The sequence below is a fragment of the Staurois parvus genome, unplaced genomic scaffold, assembly GCF_062004578.1.
Source record: "Staurois parvus isolate SC_StPar_1 unplaced genomic scaffold, SC_StPar_1.0 ptg000155l, whole genome shotgun sequence".
Classification (NCBI taxonomy): Eukaryota; Metazoa; Chordata; class Amphibia; order Anura; family Ranidae; genus Staurois; species Staurois parvus.
Window position 1 is genome coordinate 2214829 of NW_028317951.1, and position 14554 is coordinate 2229382.

Below are 14554 nucleotides of genomic sequence, written 5' to 3' on the forward strand. Positions count from 1 at the left end.
GATGGGGCATCCTTACATTCCTAACACATTACCCAGTCCATATCAGTATAGATATCCAGCATGATATTTTCCCCATTGAGATCTGATGTGTTTGAAGAAGTGTTCCTTTCATTTTTCTGAGCACTGTAGATCTACAGTATGGCCGTAGGAGGTGGAGCTCCCACATGATCCCGCGCCTCCCCATCCCGTGTTTACTCCGTGTGACGTACACAGGGACACGTTACTGCTTGGGGCATGGACCGAACTCGGGAAAAGGGCGGGGATTTCTCCAGCGTCAGCCAATGAGAGGAGCATTATCCGGTCGCCAGGTGTCGCTGAGGGAGACAGCGGAGGGTAGCAGTTCGCAGGCTGCTGTGCCCGCTGAATGTGGGGCCCTGTGGTCCTGAGCGGGAGACCGGTGGCCCTTCAGTCCGAGGAGGAGGCGGTGGTGTGATGGCGGACGGGGGGCCCCGACGTCCTCTGCTCAGTGCGGTGAACGTGTCTCAGGCTGAGGCGAAGCGGCTGCTGTGCCCCGATGGCAGCGATTGGATCTGGCAGCTGCTGGAGCAGTGTGTGGAGAACAGCTGGGAGTACTGGAGTGTCATCATCGGACTGGTGTCCATCGTCTGCTTCCTCTTCGCCGCATTACCGTAATTATCTCCCATTACCGTAACTATCCTCTGTGTGCGGAGCTGGGTCTTTGAGGGGGACTACAACTACCAGCAGAGGGAGAGACTGAGCATGTCCTCCCTTATGGGGGCTCTTCATCCAGAAGTGACCCCTGTTTTATCTGTTGTGGTGACTGCTTGGTAGCGGAGTTCTCCTGGTATACCAGGAATGGATGTGTTTACAATGCAAACACCATTGGGAATAGTGGATCAAGGCCAGTTGTACACAGTACTGGTGTTTGAGAATCTGCTTTTTTGGGATGTAATTTCAGACTTTTGTCTGTATTTATGTGCATATTTGTGGGTTTTTGTGTGCACAATATATTAGGGAAAATTCAGTAATATTTTTATGCAAATGCACAAACCAAAATGGCAGACCAAAAATGCAGATTTTTATTTTTTCTAAAGAATACATGGCGCTTGTTTACACGCCGGTGTGTAAAGAGGCGCACATTTTACCTCAGTAAAACAAATGCTGTACTAATTCAAGCTGGAGTGTGCAAGAGGCTTTAAAGTGCATGCATATCCCCTCCTGTGTTTGTTTTTGTTTTAATGAACTGTTCTATTATTTTGCAGTCTATGTACCTTTTTTAGGGGAATTTTCCCTTCACTTCTTATTCCAGAAAGAATAGGAAGTTAGAGGAAATCTCCCAAAGTGAGGAGAATACCCCAGTTAGGCTACTTTCACATTGAGTTTTTCAGGTGTTTTTGCTTTAAAAAAAGCACCTGAAAAGCTGAAGAAAAGAGTTTCCCTATTTATGTGAATGTATATCTATGTAGGTTTTTACACTGAGACGATGCACTTGCAGTGCGGTGTAAAATCTTCTTTGGGGCATGTTTGGGGAGTTAAAAAAAAAAAAAACGCCCCAAAAAGGCCTCTTCCGATGGAAAACACCTGAAAAACACCTCTGAGAAACGGTTTTGGTGCAGTTTTAAGTCATGTATCCTTTGAAAAAACGCAGTAAAAACGCCTATGTGTTTTTGAGGTGGATCAGTGTGAAAGTAGCCTTAAGGCAGTGTTTCTCAACTCCAGTCCTCATGGACCCCCAACAGGTCATGTTTTCAGGATTTCCATTATTTTGCACAGGTGATTTGATCAGTTTCACTGCCTTAGTAATTACCACAGCTGTTTCATCTGAGGGAAATCATGAAAACATGACCTGTTGGGGGTCCATGAGGACTGGAGTTGAGAAACACTGCCTTAAGGTGACCTCGCACTATACCAGGGCTTGACAAATTTGCAATGAATCTAGGAGCCTGCTAAAAAAACACACTGCATGTCAAGCAAGAAGAAGAAAGAAAGCTTTGTGGGTGGGCTGGGATGACACATTGAAAGTGTAAGTTCACCTCTGCAGAAAATCTACAAGGTGACCGTACACTGGACCCCCTCAGTCCCGCTGTACCAGTTCCTACGATCCCTTACTGTCAGGCACCAGGATGCCGCTTCACCAGTCTGGGGATTTGAAATCCCTGCTGCTTTCTCTCCTCTCTTTCCAGCACAGACAGGACAGGCTAGAATGTCTCTTGTTCGTATGCTGAGAGGTCCAAATAGGAGATTAAACCGCAGGGATTTCAAATCCCTGGTTGAGTGAAGCCGCGTCCCAGTGCCTGACAGTACTTTGGACAATTTCATGCTCCCAACTTTGTGGAAACAGTTTGGGGATGGCCCTTTCCTGTTCCAACATGAGTGCGCACCAGTACACAAAGCAAGGTCCATAAAGACATGGATGAGTGAGTTTGGGGTGGAGGAACTTAACTGGACTGCACAGACTCCTGATCCCAAACCGATAGAACACCTTTGGGATGAATTAGGGCGGAGACTGTGAGCCAGGCCTTCTCATCCGACATCAGTGTCTGACCTCACAAATGCTCTTCTGGAAGAATGGTCAAACATTCCCATAGACACTCTCCTAAACCTTGTGGACAGCCTTCCCAGAAGCGTTGAAGCTGTTATAGCTGCAAAGGGTGGGCCAACTCAATATGGAACCCTATGGACTGAGACTACTTTTAGCAGTATAGTGTATACTGAAGAGGGCAGGGGAGAAGATGGGAAGAACTACTGATTTAGTGGTTAAAGTGGAACTAAACCCTTCTATTCTTTACAGCCATTTGACAGTTTGGCTGAGAGCACAAGCATCTGTGTGACAGTTACCATTCACAGCATGCCTTGTATGTAATTGTTTTAGGAAACCATAAGTTAAGTTCTGCTTCATAGGGCTCATTCACACGGGCGGCTGGCTTGTAGTGTTCAGAGACAGTTAAACTCTGTATTTGGATGCAGTTGTACTTTGTACTATGGCTGCATACACACTGGACAATTTCTACCGCCAAAACCTCTGTCTCTGGACACAGACTGTCTGCATCCAGGGATGATCAGAGTCTCTAATGGCATGTCACCACTTGTATGAGTATGTGAATAGTGGCAGCCCTGGCAATTCATTTGTATGAAGTATATGACTGTCTGTGCCAGGCTGGCTGTTCACGCACGGAAGCTGCATGGAGGTAGTTTTCCCACAGGCAGGAATTGCAGCAGTCCCTGTGAATTGGCCTTAAATGTTCACTGTTTTGTTCAACTAAACATTTTGATGCAAGACCTATCATGAGCTAAAACAGCAGACACAACGGGGTTTATTTACTAAAGTGAGCCTGATTTTGCAATCTCCAGCTTTAGTAAATAAACCCCAGTATCTCATCTGGCTCCTTGAATTGACTTGAATGTGGGTTGGAAGCTTAACATTTTAGCAAGTTGCCATTGACATGTTTTAGCATTTACAATCTTAATACTGTTGTCTTTAAGTTCCTATGTCATTTGTTCACATGAAATGATCCTATTTCTTCTTTCTCTAGCCAACTATACGTTGCCTATAAGAATGGAAAAGTTGACCAGGCACTTTCCCTAGGGTTTCTGTTATGTTGGTTGGGTGGGGACTTTACCAACCTTGTTGGCTGCTATCTGACCAGACAACTGCCAATACAGGTAACCATTTTTACTGTAAAGCATTTTTTCCTTAATGTGAAATGCTGGCTTATTAAAATATTAGGATCTTGTGTAAATTCTAACTCAAATGTGCTGAAAAAAATACAGACCCAGTCACACATCCTCATTTAACAGGCATTCAGGGGCAAATTACATTCACTTTTTTTTTATTGCCCTGCTTTCTTAAAGCTGGACTCCAGGATTGATGAATATAAGAAAAATACATTTGCAATGTGTGCCCCTGGAGCACTGCAAAGGTTAAAAGCTTAACTCTAGAGGTAGAGTAATTGTATGTAAAACTTTATTCCTTGCTCCCATGCTCTTCTCTCTTTAGGTTGTGGTTGAGTCCTCTCTGTCTTTGCATACAATGCAAGACTTTAGGTCCTACATTTATAAGTGATGTTAAGAGTGCAACTGCTGGATAGAGTGCCAAATAAGAGGCTTTGGGGGTATGTTCACACAGATGGAGGGAGCCCTCTGGAGTGAGTGAGGCAAGTATTGCACCTTTTTCTTCAACCCCCAAAGCCCAACTCCAGGAAATTAAAAAATTCTCCCGAGGCTGTGCTTGCAATTCATAGAATGAACTGCTTGTTCAATCTAGGGAGACAGTGAAAGCACTTTTACTTACCCGATCCTCCACAATGTGGCTGACTGCTGGCAGTGGACTGTCCCTTGGCATGCTCAGGTCCAGTGCAGGGCTATAGAATACTGGGGAGAAGAAGCAGCAGGGACCAATCTAGCAGTGTGGATTGGGTAAGTAAATCTGCTTTTCCAAAATCCCCTCGACATAAACAAGGTTTCCTGGAGTTCAGCTTTAACAAGCATTTAGCCCCTTTCAGTGTGGGGAGACCCACTGTGTTTTTGTTTGTTTAGTTTTCCCTGCTTAGTGTGAGGCTTCAAAGGTAATCTATTATCTTCAAATTTTGAGGGTTTTATTTTGTCTTTTATATAAGTTTATACTTTTCAAAATCGAATGCTTTATATCAGTTATAATAAGATCTACATGCTTTGGTTTAGAAAATAAATATTAAATACATACAAAGGATTCCAAGAGAACTCTGGGTTATCAGAAAAAAAAGAGAATCCTCTTGCCTTTAGACTCGCTCTGTCTGGATAAGGCAGAAGCCACTAGTGTGTGTGTGTGTAAATTTGAGTTTGAGCTATTGAGTTCTGTAAACTGTCTTTTACTTCAAAGGAGCTAAGCATATCCAGTATAACATGAAACTGCCTGCTGGCTGGATAAAATACTATACAATATCCATTTGCAATCTTTTTTTATTTATCTGTCTAAATTAAAATAACAAACAAAAAAACTAATATTTTTAGCCCTGGCCAATAAGCACACAAAACTTTACAATCCCCTTTTTAATCCTTTTCCCACTGACCATACACATATTTACAGCTTGATGAAAGTGGGCCTTTATCCGTGGGGACGCATAATGTGTATCTGTCTTTGTGCTGGGAGCACTCTCAGAGCACAGAGACCTGGCTCTCACTGACAGCCCTTGGTCCCATACTCACAGTCTGGACCCGGGACAACCGGTTCTGAGTGACCTGATTGCCTATAACAGTGATTAGCCACTGTGCAGCCCATCCCTATGTTTTCTTTCTTTCTGAATGGAAGGAGAGATGTATTGAATTTCTTTCCCTCAAGGGAGAAAGTATATCTGCTATAGTGTGGACGGGAAGCAGTTAACATTTGCTACCAAATGAAAGTCCACATTGTCCTGAAAAAACAAAATATAATCCACCTGGATACACACAGAAGTTTGCGAAGATATGTACAGTTTTACTAACACTTGTCAAACTTGCAAAATTGTGTTCAGGAGTTAAAGTGGAAGTAGGTAAAAAATATAAAATGGGCAGACAGGCAGGACTTTTAATGCAGAAGAGACATGCTTTGTCTCCTCTATATTAAAGCTACCTACCTGCCTGTCCACCCCTGTATAGTGAGCTGCGCAGGCGCAGCTCACTGTACAAATTTGGCAATGCTGAATTTTCCAGAACTTATGTACATGCACGTCTGGCCAATGACAGCGGCTGGCGTTTAGGACCCTGAAGCCAGCCACCCAAAGATGTCAGCAGCCAGGCTGGTTGCTCAGTATAAGGATGTTTGGACTTTAGATTTTTACTAAAAATGTGTTTTTACTTATTTGCTGCTGTTGCCCAATTTTTGTTTTCCTTGTTGGCACTTGGTATGACAAGGTGTTTACATGGCTCTCCCTCAGGTTCCTTAACTTTTGTATTAGAATTTTAAGTATTTAACCACTTCGCCTGTTGCACCTGTTAACCCCCTTATGGACAAGCAATTTTTTCATTTCTGCTATGAACCTGTTTATTTGGCAACAGCTTTAGCATTACTTAAGATAACAGTGTAATACATATATTGTTTTTAGAGACAAACAAGGATTTTTTTTATGATATTGTCTTGCAACAATGATTTTCAATTTTTTTTTGTGATCATTAGACAATAAAACACAAAAAGCACTTTTCTATTTTTTTGAGCAGTGTTAGTTTAAAAATAGTGTTACTGCACATAAAATGTATGCATTTTATTCTGTAATTTTTCCAGTTTAAAATTACACTAACATTATGATTCTGATACAAAGCATTGCAAAGTTATTTACAAATAATAAATAGTTCATTTTTCTTTTTCTTTTTTTCAGATTTGCACTTGTTTAAATGGGAAATGTGTATAAATACTAACAAACAGTTCTAAGTTCATTCATTTGATCTACAGATGAATGATACAAAGTAATTTTGTTATTTTCTATCATTCTATATTTGCATCTAAGCAGTGTTTATAAACACTGATTCAGACCTTTTTTTGGACAGCTGTAGGTGCCGACACCTTCTCTGAGTATAAAGTGATTTCAGCTTTGATTAATCAAAGCCGACAATAACTGTATACTGGGAAGGGGGGTCCCAGGAGCAGGGCAGGAAGAAAGTCTGGACATGCAACACACATCCTGTGTACAATGATATGGGGTTTTTTTTGTTTTTTCTTGGACAACCCAAAATCAGGAACAAGTAAAATTAGCACTGGTGAAATCACATTTTAACTTTCAGTTTTATGATTCGTAAAATGCTTTGTCAGATTGCATTGCTTGGGGACATATTCCCTTTTGACATAGAACTATACTGTTCCTTCAGTTTTCAAGAATTATATTAACAATTTTTTTTTCCTCAATTTGTTTTCCATTTAGAGTAGCATTTAAAGTGGCTGTAAAGGCAGAAGGATTTTTTACCTTCATGCATAGAATGCATGAAGGTAAAAAAAAACCTGTGTGCTGCTCCCCTCACAGCCCCTTCTAATACTTACCTGAGTCACCTTTCAATCCAGCAATGTGCACGAGGGCCTCGGCTGTCCTGGGACTCCCTCTCCTCATTGCCTGAGACAGCAGCATGAGCCATTGGCTTCCACTGCTGTCAGTCACAGCCAGTGAGCCAATGAGGAGGGAGCAGGGGGTGTGGGACCAAGCTGTGACTTTTTTTTCTTATGGACGCATAGAGCTGGGCTCGAGAGCGAGGAGGCAGGAGTGCCGGCGGGGACCCAAGAAGAAAAGGATCAGGGCTGCTCTGTGCAAAACCACTGCACAGAGCAGGTAAGTATGACACGTTTTTATTAAAATAAATAAAAAAAATTAGATCCTTTTAAACCACTTTAAACAAGGGGAATAACTGGATCTTTCTTGCAGTGCGAGGTTGGTTCTAAAGTCTCTGCTGCCCAAGATATACATATATCTTTGTTTGAAATGGATCTCTAAACTGAAAGAACAGTATAATAAAAGGAAACCGTCCCCAAACAAGGCAGTCGGACATACAGCATGTTACACATGGGAACAGACTCTGAGAGGCGATTCCTCTTCATCAGAGCAGAATTCAGTGACTTGGGGAAATGAGAGCGGCAAATATTTGCTTTCTTCTTTGATTACAAGTTTTAAGTGACAGTTGCTTTAATGTAAAACAGCAAAGTGCATTTTGAAAACCATTTTCCAGAACTACGTTCACTCCAACCTTCCAAATTCTAATTTCCATTAGCCAAGTTCCCATCAAATCTAAACAAGAGACCTGTTACTGCTAAAATATAGCATTTTGTTAAAGGACTAACTGCATTTTCTTAATAATATTTTTGATCTTTTATTCTTTACAGATTGTCACTGCCATTTTTTATGTAAACATGGATCTCATAATGATTTCACAGTTTGCCTACTACAAATTAAAGAACAAAAGCATGAAAGGTAGCATTTGTATTTCTATTTCCATACTTGTTTGTCAATTCTGTAATGAAAATACCCACTTTCAGCATATTATGCAAAGCCTTTATCAGTTTACAAGAGCAACAAAATGTATTTTCTTTTTCATCCATTGAGGCACAAGGAGTTTAGGGACTGTACTGCTGCCTACAAGAGGATTGGACACTGGCAAACAAAAATAAATTTTGGTCAGGCCAGAATAACCCCTCCTCCTGATCGCAAAGACTCATGGAACTCTCTTCTGTTTGTTCCTATTTCCAGTGTAATGTGTACAGTGCTAGTCATATGGGGAACAGCCCCACTGTACCAGGTGCTATACAGTCGGGTCCATAAATATTGGGACGTCGACACAATTCTAACATTTTTGGCTCTATACACCACCACAATGGATTTGAAATTAAACAAATAAAATGTGCTTTAACTGCAGACTCTCAGCCTTGATTTGAGGGTATTTACATCCAAATCAGGTGAACGGTGTAGGAATTACAACAGTTTGCATATGTGCCTCCCACTTGTTAAGGGACCAAAAGTAATGGGACAATTGGGCAGGATGAGCAGATAAAAGGTCCAGAGTTAATTTCAAGTGTGCTATTTGCATTTGGAATCTGTTGCTGTCAACTCTCAAGATGAGATCCAAAGAGCTGTCACTATCAGTGAAGCAAGCCATCATTAGGCTGAAAAAACAAAACAAACCCATCAGAGAGATAGCAAAAACATTAGGCGTGGCCAAAACAACTGTTTGGAACATCCTTAAAAAGAAGGAACGCACTGGTGAGCTCAGCAACACCAAAAGACCCGATAGACCATGGAAAACAACTGTGGTGGATGACTGAAGAATTCTTTCCCAGTGAAGAAAACACCCTTCACAACAGTTGGCCAGATCAAGAACACTCTCCAGGAGGTAGGTGTATGTGTGTCAAAGTCAACAATCAAGAGAAGACTTCACCAGAGTGAATACAGAGGGTTCACCACAAGATGTAAACCATTGGTGAGCCTCAAAAACAGGAAGGCCAGATTAGAGTTTGCCAAACGACATCTAAAAAAGCCTTCACAGTTCTGGAACAACATCCTATGGACAGATGAGACCAAGATCAACTTGTACCAGAGTGATGGGAAGAGAAGAGTATGGAGAAGGAAAGGAACTGCTCATGATCCTAAGCATACCACCTCATCAGTGAAGCATGGTGGTGGTAGTGTCATGGCGTGGGCATGTATGGCTGCCAATGGAACTGGTTCTCTTGTATTTATTGATGATGTGACTGCTGACAAAAGCAGCAGGATGAATTGTGAAGAGTTTCGGGCAATATTATCTGCTCATATTCAGCCAAATGCTTCAGAACTCATTGGACGCTGCTTCACAGTGCAGATGGACAATGACCCAAAGCACACTGCAAAAGCAACCAAAGAGTTTTTAAGGGAAAGAAGTGGAATGTTATGCAATGGCCAATCACCTGACCTGAATCCGATTTGAGCATGCATTTCACTTGCTGAAGACAAAACTGAGGGGAAAATGCCCCAAGAACAAGCAGGAACTGAAGACAGTTGCAGTAGAGGCCTGGCAGAGCATCACCAGGGATGAAACCCAGCGTCTGGTGATGTCTATGCGTTCCAGACTTCAGGTTGTAATTGACTGCAAAGGATTTGCAACCAAGTATTAAAAAGTGAAAGTTTGATTTATGATTATTATTCTGTCCCATTACTTTTGGTCCCTTAACAAGTGGGAGGCACATATGCAAACTGTTGTAATTCCTACACCGTTCACCTGATTTGGATGTAAATACCCTCAAATTAAAGCTGACAGTCTGCAGTAAAAGCACATCTTTTTCGTTTCATTTCAAATCCATTGTGGTTGTATATAGAGCCAAAAATGTTAGAATTGTGTCGATGTCCCAATATTTTTGGACCTGACTGTATACCCAACTCCACTGTTTGGCGCTGCTTGCAGCATGCACCCTGAGGTACCTGACACTGACAACCTGGATGCTTGCTCTCTGCTAAAGTCTACCTTGGCTGTGGTGGGTGTAGCTGCCTTCTTGGCAGTCTTGCAGGATTCTATGAGCCAGGTAGCACATTAGATTGCTGACTTTGACCACAGAGGCCTTCCCTGCAGAATCTTTATCTGATCTGTTTGCATCTCCTGAAATTTGCCTTACACTAGTAGAATTTTGCTTGAACGGTTGTATGGAAATTTTGAAAAAACGCTTGTCTGAGCATTTGATCTTGTCGTGATTGAACCAACTAGTTTTGTTTGAAAGCCCTTCAAATTTCATCCACATTGGCTGCTTAATCCTGGGATGTTTTAAAAAGCTTTCTTTTTGTGCCTAGTATATGTGCATTTCACTATATATTAAATCTTTTTTTCGTTTATTTAGCAAAAAAATAAAAAATCCTGTGGTGATTAAAGACCACCAAAAGAAAGCTCTATTTGTGTGAACAAAATGGGAAAAATTATTTGGAGACCGTGTTGCATGACTACTCAATTGTCATTCAAAGTGTGACACAGCTGAAAATTGGCCTGGGCAGAAAGGGGGTAAAAGTGCCTGGTACTGAAGTGGTTAAGAATAAAACAATGCAGGAAACGGTAAGGCACCTTGATTAGGAAGTAGTATTGCTACAGATAAGGAAAACAATTACCTGACTTCCTCGTTATTATTATCTGGTTCCCGCCTGGCCTATTGTACAATGATAGCCACTCTCGTTCTGGGAGGACATCATATGAGGTCCTCTCATTCTTGCCCCATGCATGCACAGCCCCAGGGTCACATAGCGTGGTGAGCTGTGTCCCTTGGGCACAGTGCATCATCGTTCAGGGTATAGAGCCAATGACGTTGGCTCTTTTAGCATGTGATCAGCTGTGACCAATCACAGCTGATGACGTGAAAAAATGCAGGTTATTGGCATTTCTTTTCCTTAGTGCTGTCACTGAGGAAAGGAAAGCAGATAAGTTTCCTGTGACAGGGGACATTTACTCTGATAATCAGGGCGCTGATCATCAATGCCCTGATTCAGTGCATTCTCATCAGTGCAGCCTCATCAGCGCACATCAGTGAAGAAGTTAATGTCCCTTCAGGGTCAAGAAACATGAACCTGAACACCAACCATTTGCCCTTTTGGGGCGATTTATGTTGAAGTGGTTTTTTTTTTTTTTTCTTTTGGGGTGGGGGAAGGAAGCTTGTGTTGCCTTTTTACAAATGTTTCAAATATTATTATTATATATATATATTTTTTTTTTTGCAGGTAGTGGAAGCCTTAAAGGAATGTGCATAGCTTGGGTCCTCCTATTTATTACGTTGTCTGTAATACTCCCTAGTCAGTTGCTTCTGAGGAGCTTTGAGAAGACTACAGATCTAGAATTAGATCAGGTAGATCATTAACCCAAAGACTAAGAGAAGTACTGTTAAAATGTGTTTTCTTATTAAAACAAAACTATCAAAGCTGTGATGGGAATAATTCTTTAAATTTACAGATTTACCGATTTACCTTCTGCTATAGAATTTTGGTGCTATGTTCTGTCAAATGTCCTGATAATGCCTGAAAAGCTTTATTAGAGAATACCTATTGCAAGCAAAACAATCTTTCAGGGAAACTGTTGGTAAATGTGTTCTCCCTCCTCTCCTTGACAGATGAATCAGCAGTTAGGGTGTTTAAAACAACATTCTAGGTGGTTGTTTTTATAAAAAATAAATAAAACTGTGTATAATGTGTATTGATTTTTAATAATTATTAATTTAATTTTTCTTTGGCGTGTACTTTAGTCCATTCACGCCAAGCGGCCGCATATTTGCGTACGGTTTGTAAACAAATGTGCTGAGAGCACGCATCCTGCACGCTCCCAGCACATGTATCAGTGTCCCATGGAAAGGTCCCGATTTCTTCGTGCGATTTGGACCTTTTCCGATCATGACAGCCAATCATGATGGTCACATGACCCTAAACCCCGCCCGGCCTCCCGGTGTCAGAAACCCCTTAAAGTACCGGGAGGTGCTGGTGCGAAGGGGTTAAATACATGTATGGTAGTGTGTAAGTGTAACCCAGGTATTTATGACTTGAGTACTACTTCTGACATTACTAGGCTTACTTTTGACTTACTACAAAGTTTACAATGTTGCTATCTGAGCATGGGGAGGAGGGTAAATACTGAGGAAATGGTTTCCTCCTGCCTGCAACAGACTGACATCTTGGTCCAGGCAAAATCAGGCAGGAACTCCAAAAAATGGTTTGTAATTAGAAAAGCTACTGTTTTTGTTTGTAGACTAATTAAAATATTTTAATCGGTCCATTACAGAAAAAACTTGGCATTACCGAAATGTCTGGATTCATCTGTGGATATGTTTCTTCAGTGTTTTATTTGGGTTCTCGTTTTCCTCAGCTTTATAAAAATGTAAGTATTTTTAAATTATGAGGCTCTAGCTCAGAATGACTGACGGAGTTCTGCATTGTGTGACACTGTCATTATTACATTGCTAAGGAATGTGGGTATACAGGCTCTTATTTATATTTATTCTACAGTTCCAGAGAAAATCTACAGAGGGAACTTCCTATATGCTATTTGTATTGGCAATGCTTGGAAACTTCACATATGGATTAAGTCTTGTTTTGAAGTTACCAGCTGTTCGACACAATAAGAACCAATATGTTATACATCATTTGCCCTGGCTGATTGGCAGCTTTGGTGTTCTTGTCCTGGACTTTTTTGTATCCTTTTTTTTGTATGTGTACTGTAAGTGGAATATGTATATTGCCTATATAACTGCACTACATCAGCTAAGAGTTCATTCTGATTGTGTATGTTTTGCCATTATTCTACCTGCCTTGTAATAGTTTGTAGTGTCCTGCACTGATTCCTAGGGATATAAAGTATGTGCTTAAACACTTTCATGACCACCTATACTAAATTTAGCAGTGTCAGTTAAAAGTTATGAACTTCTGTTAATCAATTCAATAGTCCCTGCTATGGGTCTTATTACCAAGTACAGTTGCCCCCATTGTGCTTCTATCCTATGAGTAGATTACAACTAAGGTAAGTAAAGACAATATGGTGTGGCGATTGCAATACTACAGTACAACAACTCTCCTAAACAATAATGAACACCACACTCACCAAATCTCCATGACCCCCTATAAATGGGTCTTTAGTGCTTTTAAGACTATATATTTCCTCCAGCAGCTTTATCCAAATTCGCTCCCCAGGACCATATTTTCATAAACTTTCCTCCAGTTTGTATATGTAAAGGGGGAAAAACCAAGGAGGCAGATTACAATAGTGTAATTCTGCATTTATTGGCAATGTAAAACGTCTAAAATGCACGTACACCAAAACTGCTTGTGTGTGTGTGTGTGTATATATACAAGCTACAGCGCATGTAAACCACTTCCTGGAGCCATCTGCTCTCCACAGACTGCAAGTATGGAAGTGGCATAGTAAGCTGGAGACATGGAGCATGGAGATCTGGGGAGTGTAATGTTCACAATGCCCATATTGGTCTCAGTGAGTGAAGATATTGGATTTTGTACCTCTGGGCACAAGACACTCTTTAACCCCTTGGCGGAAGTACCTCCTGACCCTTTAAGGGGTTTCTGGAGGCATGGTTTAGGGTCATGTGACTGCCGTAATTGGCTGTCACCGCCATCATGTGATTGGAAAGCTCCCAATCGCAAGTGGTAATCAGGAGATTTCCATGAGGTGTCGGTAAATGTGCCGGTGTTATGAATGTGTACTTGGGGACATTCCCAGCAAAGCTGAAGGTTTTTTTGAAAACCGTAAAAAGCCCTTTATGTGTTTTTCTAAAAAAAAAAAAGTTCAAATTTTGCAGTTATTGTCAAATTAACTGACACTGCTAAATTTGGTCAGGGCAACATGCCATCAATGTCCTCTGGTTAAATATAGGCAACAAAGGTGCCTCCCTTTTTAAAGTGGTCTCCCCAAACATTTTCTGAGTTGCTCCAGTCACCTGGAAGACCTTTCTTTTCTCTTTTTTAGACCAATCGAACTTTTATTTGGTGGCATTTATTGAACATTGGGGTTTTTTTTTTTTTTTTTTTGCTATAAATGAAAAAAAAACTGGAAATAAAGGAAAAAAACATTTTTTTTTCCTTTTTTGTTTCTGTTGTAGAATTTTGCAAATCTTTCTTCATAAATGTAGGCTAAAATGTATTTTGCCACAGTTCTTTGATAAAAAAAATAACCAAAATCGGTGTATATTGTTTAGTCTATGTGAAACGTAGCGAGTCTACAAACTATGTTGTATATACTGTATATCAGAAAATTGATCAATCCTGATGTACTGATGGCATTGATCTGATGGCACTGATCTAATTTCCTGAGGCCCTAAACTGACAGGACAGTTTAAGTACTCCCCCCAAATGACTCCTTTTTGGCAAGTAGACACCCCAAGGTATTTAGTAAGAGGCATGGTAAGTTTGTTTTTTTTTTTTTATTTTTTTCACAATTTTTTTTTGGATAATAAAATAAAAATAAATACAATTTTTAGTTTTTTTTTTTTTTTTTTTTTTTTTTTTTTTTTTAACCATACTGTCACCCGTCTGGACTTTTCTGGTACAAATTTAATAGGAAAGCAGAGGGACTGGCAGGAACAAAATACTTCTTCAGACAAGTACATGGCACATATCGGCGATGTGAAATTTGGATTTACATATTCTTTGTGAAATGCCTC

At 40.7% G+C, this 14554-nt stretch overlaps 1 protein-coding gene across 2 annotated transcripts in view; it reads left to right on the forward strand.

The window, feature by feature from the left end:
* Window positions 1-222: 222 nt before the first annotated feature.
* LOC149463241 (lysosomal amino acid transporter 1 homolog) overlaps window positions 223-14554 on the forward strand; it is a 36673-nt gene continuing 22341 nt past the window's right edge. The window contains exons 1-6 of one of the 2 annotated variants that reach the window (XM_089675409.1): window positions 223-629; window positions 3495-3624; window positions 7778-7865; window positions 11118-11242; window positions 12166-12261; window positions 12390-12575. In XM_089675409.1, coding sequence (XP_089531535.1) covers window positions 433-629; window positions 3495-3624; window positions 7778-7865; window positions 11118-11242; window positions 12166-12261; window positions 12390-12575 — 822 coding nt within the window. In that variant the 5' untranslated portion in view covers window positions 223-432. The remainder of the gene's footprint in view (window positions 630-3494; window positions 3625-7777; window positions 7866-11117; window positions 11243-12165; window positions 12262-12389; window positions 12576-14554) is intronic. The other variant, XM_089675408.1, reaches the window with a different exon arrangement.